At 49.9% G+C, this 6,607-nt stretch overlaps 1 protein-coding gene across 1 annotated transcript; it reads right to left on the reverse strand.

Annotated features, from left to right (window-relative positions):
* Positions 1-1,986: 1,986 nt before the first annotated feature.
* LOC127584551 (C-reactive protein-like) lies at positions 1,987-5,558 on the reverse strand. Its single transcript, XM_052041325.1, has 5 exons — positions 5,503-5,558; positions 4,444-4,569; positions 3,797-3,875; positions 2,581-2,664; positions 1,987-2,344 (listed from the first exon to the last, which is right to left on the reverse strand). Exons 3-5 carry the CDS (start codon positions 3,861-3,863, stop codon positions 2,049-2,051), a joined length of 447 nt encoding a protein of 148 aa, XP_051897285.1. The 5' UTR covers positions 3,864-3,875; positions 4,444-4,569; positions 5,503-5,558; the 3' UTR covers positions 1,987-2,048.
* Positions 5,559-6,607: the final 1,049 nt, after the last annotated feature.

The following is a 6,607-nucleotide window of genomic DNA, read 5'->3' on the forward strand; positions in this document are numbered from 1 at the left end:
TTCTTTGACACATATGTTTTGGTCCTGTCGTCTTTTGGAAAAATACCGGAAAGACATTTATAACATTATTTCAAACGTATTGAAGATTGATTTGCAACCTCACCCTATCACTGCAATTTTTGGATTACCACGGATAGATTCTGGCCATTTATCTGCTTCCGCTGACCGTATAATTGCTTTTGTTACATTAATGGCCAAATGATCCATTTTGCTTAAATGGAAGGATCCAATACCCCTTACTACTTTTCAATGGTTTTATCAAACTATATCATGTTTAAACTTGGAAAAAATTAGGAGTGGTACTGTCGATCATTCGCTTAAATTTGAAGATATTTGGAGTCCATTTATTCAATATTTTCACATGATGTAGATCCCCTTTCAATGACGTTCCAACTTGGAGGAACGGACTTGACGACATAATATTGCTCTGTTTCTGCTGAGAAATTTCAGCCCAGTTTTTTTTTCGGTTTTTTTTTGTTGTTTGTTTTTTGATTTTTTTTAGTTTAGTTCAGTTTATATTGTTTACAATTTTTCTTATTTGATTTGTTTTTTTTTAAATTTATATAATAAATCGTTTTCTTTCCTTTCTTTTATGTTATATTCATTTACTAAGAGATCGTTGGATCTACAGATTTTTTTATATTTTATTGTTCTTTATGATTATCTATTCTATGATTGTTATCCTGATCTCTTTGTATTACATGTATAAACATTGATGCTAAATATCAATCTGTATTAATCTTAAAACTAATAAAAAGATTAAAAGAGAAAAGATTACATCTTATCGTACAAGTGCTCCGTCCAATGGCCTTAGCTCCTCCTCTGCTCTCTTTACATACCTGACTGTGTGCCTTAACACACCTCCAGAGCTGGCAACAAATTCGCTGATGACGCCACTGTTGTTGGTCGAATCGCAGGTGGAGACGACTCAGCTGACCCGAGTGAAATAGGTCACCTGCGACAACCTTTCTCTCAACGTCAGCAAAACTAAAGAACTGATTGTTGACTTCAGTAAGGGGAAAGGAGGCTGAACATGCGCCAGTCTGCATCGGGAAATCGGCGGTGGAAAGTGTCAACAGCTTTATATCCCTGGGCATTCACATATTCGATGACTTGTCCTGGGCCCAGCAGGTAGATGCAATCACAAGGAAGGCACTCCAATGTATTTAACATCCTGGAAGGTTCAGGAGGTTCGGCCTGTCACCGAGCAGTCTGCCAAAGTTGTTCAGATGTGTTGTTGGACGTGTCTTGTCTGGTTGCATAATTGTCTGGTACGGAAATTCGAATGCCCAGGAACGTAAGAACGTGCAGAGAGGAGTGCACCCAGCCCAATACTTCGCGGGCACAGACCTCCCTACCATCGGTAGTAGCTACAGGACGCCCTGCCGCAAAAAAGCAACATCCATCATCAACGATCCCCACTATCCGGGCCATGCCATCTTCACACAACTACTCTCAGGCAGGTGGTACAGAAGCCTGAATACCCACACCATTGGGTTCAAGAACAGCAACATCTCTTCAACCATTCGGTTCTTGAACCAACCAGCACAACCAGAAACACTGCAGTTTAGCAACACTATGACCACTCTGACCACTTTGCACTAAAATAGACTTTCATTTGGTCTGAATGTATTTTATTGAAAAATTGTCTTTTGTGATTAATTTATGCTTTTTTCCTGTGAATGTTGTGTATTTGCCGCAACGTGCCTGTGATGCGGCTGCAATAAAGTTTTTCATTGAACCTGTGCAGACGCGTACTTATGCATATGTCTCCACTTTGACTTCTAACAGCTGGGTAGAAGCTGTCCTTGAGCCCAATGGTCGGTTTTCTCAGGCTTCTGTGTCTTCTGGCCTATGTGAGGTGATGAGAGAATGAGCGTGGTGGGTGGGTGGATGAGAGAAAGGGAGAGGAGGAGAGCAGTACGACAGAGCAATAGAGAGAGAGAGTCAGTGTGAATGTTCTGACAGACTCTTTGACACTGTAACTCCAGTTCACTTCAACTTTATTCACCTATTCAGTCCCTACCCACTGCTCCCTACGCCTCCCCTCACAACTCATACTCCGGACTATCACTGATCCCCACCGTCCCTCTGCTCTCGAACGCCACCGTGGACCAATCGATAACGTTTCCCCCGAGGCACCCACAACCCCGGTTGATCTCACCGATCTCCCTCTGCCCAAGCACCCGGTCCAACAGGTTGACCTGGGACAACTCGCCCACGAAGGACTGCTCCGCGTCAAAGCCACCCCCCACCTGGTCTTGTTCCTGACCCAGGATGACCACCCCACCACCCGTCATATCGTGCCCCTGCCGGGCCTTCTTCACCAGTCTCCGCCTGCCGTCTGCCCACAGGGTGACCCGTCCCGTATCCGACTACCAGCTGACGCAGAGGTGACGGAGTAGCGAACCCGGGTCCGGCAGCTCGAAGGGAAACTTCTGGGCCGCTAGCTCCAACAGGAATTACTGTGGTCCCAGCAGCCAGAAGAGCAGCTGGTTGGCGTTGTCGGACGTGGCGTAAGAGAACAGGGCGTGGTTGCGTATTAACTCGGTGGCCGAGAGCAGGCACAGAGTGAAGGACCTAACTCGGGAAAACGGCGCGGCAGCAGCTTCACGTAGGAGGTGGAGGACGGCTGGGAGAAGATGAGGCACTTGCCCCGGAGTCCTGGAGAGATGGAGGGGGAGAGTGAGAGGGGAGACAGTGCAAGAAGAAGAGACAGAAGTTGGGGAAATATTATTGAGGGAGTGGGAAAAAGGGAGGGACAGAAGATAGAAAGGAATTTGTGGAGAGGGAGGAGGAGGAGGGAGAGGAAGGTAAATCGTAATTTGGTTTATTATTGTCACATGAACCTAGGTGCAGTGAACAACGGTGTTTTGCATACCATCCAGAGAGATCATTTAACCACATCAGCACATCGAAGGAGTATGAGGGAAAATCAATAACAGAATGCAGACTAAAGTGTTTGAGCGACAGAGAAAGTGCATTGCAGGCAGAAAATAATGTGCAAAGTCAGAAAGTGGTAGATTTTGATGTCAAGTGTCCATCTAATCGGACCAGGACACCGTTCAATCATCTTATAACAGTGGGGTAGAATCTGTCCTTCAGCCCTGTGGTTCGTGCTTTCAGGATTTTCTATCTTCTTTCCGATGGGCCGGAGAAAGAGAATTTGTCTGGGGTGGGAGGACGCGAGTGTCGGGCGATGGAGGAAGTAGAGAGGGGGAGAGAGAGAGATAGAGACATAGAGAGGGAACTAAAGGGAGGAAGACGAGAGAGAGGGAGGGAATGAGACACACACACACACACGCGCGCACACAGGCACACACACACACGCGGCCCAAACCCGCTCTCTCCACTTTCCACTACCTCCCAGAGACGGTGATAACTTGGGATCTTCCTATGAAATGTCATTCTCCACCTCGTCGACTCCCCTGGGGATTCTCGGCAAAAAACACTAACGTCATACGCCACAACCTCCGTCGCCCTCGGCTCCCACCCCGATCATGCCTGCAGGCCCAGTCCACACACGGATCCTACACTCGGCAATTGCCCCCCACCACTGTATATGAAGCTACCATGTGACCCGCAGCTGGTTGGGGTTAGTATCAGACGTCGCTCAGGGATCAAGGCGCCTAGGGAAAGTGACAGCCCCCTCCCAGTCGCACCTTTTATGGACCCCGTTAGCCCCCGCATCCTTCCATCCAGTGGTGGGAAAGTTCTGGTTGAACGTAGAGCTACACCAGGAGGGAGAGGTATTTGGGGTGAGGAGAGAGGAGGAGGTAGTGGGTCGTGCACTTACCTCCGCTGACGGCTGAGGTGGGGTGGAAGCCCACCAGGAGGGCGAAGGTGGTGATCAGTATGTACATCTCGCCTTCTTCCTGTAGATAGCCAGGGAGGGTGTAAATCTGAGTCGACCTCCTCAACTTCCCCCTTCCCACCCTTACCGGCTCATCCTGCTCTCTCTCTCTCACTCTCTCTCCCCCTGTTTCTCAACACTCAGCACCGCTCTCTCCGCCCTCCTATCTCCGCCTTCCCTCCTTCTCACCCCTTTGTCCATCTCTCTCTTTCTCCCCTCTGGCCCCTCTCCCCTCCATCCCCCTCCCCTCGTTAAATCGCTCAATTATAACCCTCCACCTTCCACACCCTCTCTCTGTCTTTCCGTCCCTCTTCCCTATTCTCTCTCCACTCTCTAAATCTCCCCCTCTCCCCGTCTCTCCCGTCGTCCCCCTCTCTCCATGCCCCCTCTGCACCATTTTCTCAGTATCCTCTCCCTCTCTCCCTTTCTCTCTCACCCTCCACCACCTTTACTCCACTCCCTCTCCCCAGTCTCCTCCTCGGTCTCCCTCCCCTCCTCTCTTCACCCCCTCTCCGTGTCTCTCTACCCATGATATCCCCTTCTCTTTTTCCCCCAGAAGGGAGGAGAGTGGAGTTCAGAGGGAATAATACATCAACAATGATGGAATGACTGAGAAGACCCGATGGGACGAATGGTCCAGTTCATTTGTTGTGACTTTTGGTCTTTGTAAACTCATCAAAGTCCGGGAGAGAGTTCATAACAGCGAGGGGGAGACTCTGCGGAAGAGAAGGAGAGTGGGGTGGGTATGAGAGAGTTCGAATGTGGTGGGAGATAGAGGGAGTGGTGGGGATGGTATAGGAGTGAGAAGGTGAGGAGAGAGAGAGAAGTGGTGTGGGAGGGAGAAGGGCGTGGGAGCAGGGGTGGGGAGCGACTGACTGGGTGAATAATGTTGAAGCAAACTCACCCTCACTGACACACACACACTATCGCCCTCTTCCCCTCTCTGCCTCTCCGGCTTAATCTCTCTGTCTCTCTGTCTCAACATCTTCTCCTCTCTCTCCCTCCCCCTCATTCCCTCCTCTCTCCACCCTCTCTCCCACTCCCCTCCTTGTCCCTTGCCTCCCTCTACAATGCTCTCTTCTCCCCTCGTTTGCTCTCTCTCCCTCTCTTCCTGTCCCCTTCCTTCCTTCTCTCTCCTTTGTCTCCCTTCTTCTCGTTCTACCTCTATCTTACATCTCCCTCTACCTCCACATCTCTCTCCACACTCTCTTGCCCACCCTTTCCCCTCACACTCTCCCTCCATTCTCTCTCAGTCCTTTCTATTTCGAGCCGCGTTCTCGATCCCCCCTCTCTTTTCCTCCTCTCTCTCCCTCTCTCTCCATATTCTCCTTTCTATATTCTCACAATTTCACTCCCTCACTTTCTCCATCCCGATTTCCAAAACCTATCTTCCACAACCTCTATCGCCTCAATCCTCCTCCCTCCCGACCCACTCAATCCCTCTCCCTCCAAACCTCGCTACCCCTTCACTCTCTTCCTACCGCCCTTCCCCCACCCTCCCTTCTCCCCTCTCCCACCAGTCCCAACTTCCTCGCTCTTCTCTCTCCCTCTCAGCCGCAGCCGTTACTTCACCAACCATTCTTCCTCCTCCCTTTCCCTCCCCTAGAAATTTTCTGGCAGTTTGCATCGTCAGTTGTCTCCGTACTCACTCTTGAAGTGCTGCGCGGGCACAGGCTGTCTCTGCACCGCTGGGTACAGTCTTTCTCTCTCCCGCGTGGGGATCGTGTAGATCAACGGGGATGGAGCCACTGACCCAGTAGTCACTGACTGTGGACCCTCCCCATCCCTCCCCCAATCACGGCGCCGGCTGGGCAGTGGTGGTTAAATATTAAACTGGTCGCCTAAATCTCCATAATACCAGGTCACTGACAAGGGTTGGAATGTGGACACTTTGTATATCTTCCCCTTCCCCCTTCTCCTCCGTATTGGAAAAATACTGACTGATTGCATCACGGTCTGATGCAATAATTCCAATGCGTGGGCAAATAGTAATCTGCAGAGAGCGGTGGACGGCGCAATGCATCAGGGGCACATCTCTCCCCACCATCGGCAGCATCTAAAGGGGGGGCTCCCTCAAGAAAGTGACATCTATCATCAAAGATCCCCATCATACTTGCCATGCGATCTTCTCACAGCTACCAACGTGCAGGAGGTACAGAAGTCTGCAGTCCCACACCACCAGGTTCAAGAACAGTTGCCTCCCTTCAACCATTTGTTTCCTGAACCAACTGGGACAATCCAATCACTGCCTCATTAGAGCAACTCAATGGCCATTTTACAGTAAAATTGACTTTTTTGTTCTAATTGTGTTTTCTTGTAAAAGTGTCCAATTTATGTTTCTATTGATTTTTTTTTTACTGGGGAATGTTGTGTCTCCGATGCCTGTGATATGACTGTGATTTTTCATTGCACCGGTGCGCACATCTGCATTTGGCAAAAACCCGACTGCAATTTTTCTTTCATTCTTTTCCTCTCCTCCCTTGCTCCCCTTCCCTCCACTTACCCTTCCTATCACTCCCCACCCTCTCTCAGAGCTTCCCTCCATCCTCTTCCCCCTCTCTCTGCTTCCTCCCCATTCCCCTTACCTCCTTTCTGTCATATTCTACCTTCCTCCCTATCTCCCTTTCGACCTCCGGTCCCCTCCCTCACTTTCTCCCTTTCTCCCTCCCCTCGCTCCGTCGTCCTCCTCTTTCCTCCCTCTCACCTACCCTTTCTCCCTCTATCACTCCCTCCATCCGTCCCTTCCCTCCTTCC

The sequence above is a fragment of the Pristis pectinata genome, chromosome 30, assembly GCF_009764475.1.
Source record: "Pristis pectinata isolate sPriPec2 chromosome 30, sPriPec2.1.pri, whole genome shotgun sequence".
NCBI lineage: Eukaryota > Metazoa > Chordata > Chondrichthyes > Rhinopristiformes > Pristidae > Pristis > Pristis pectinata.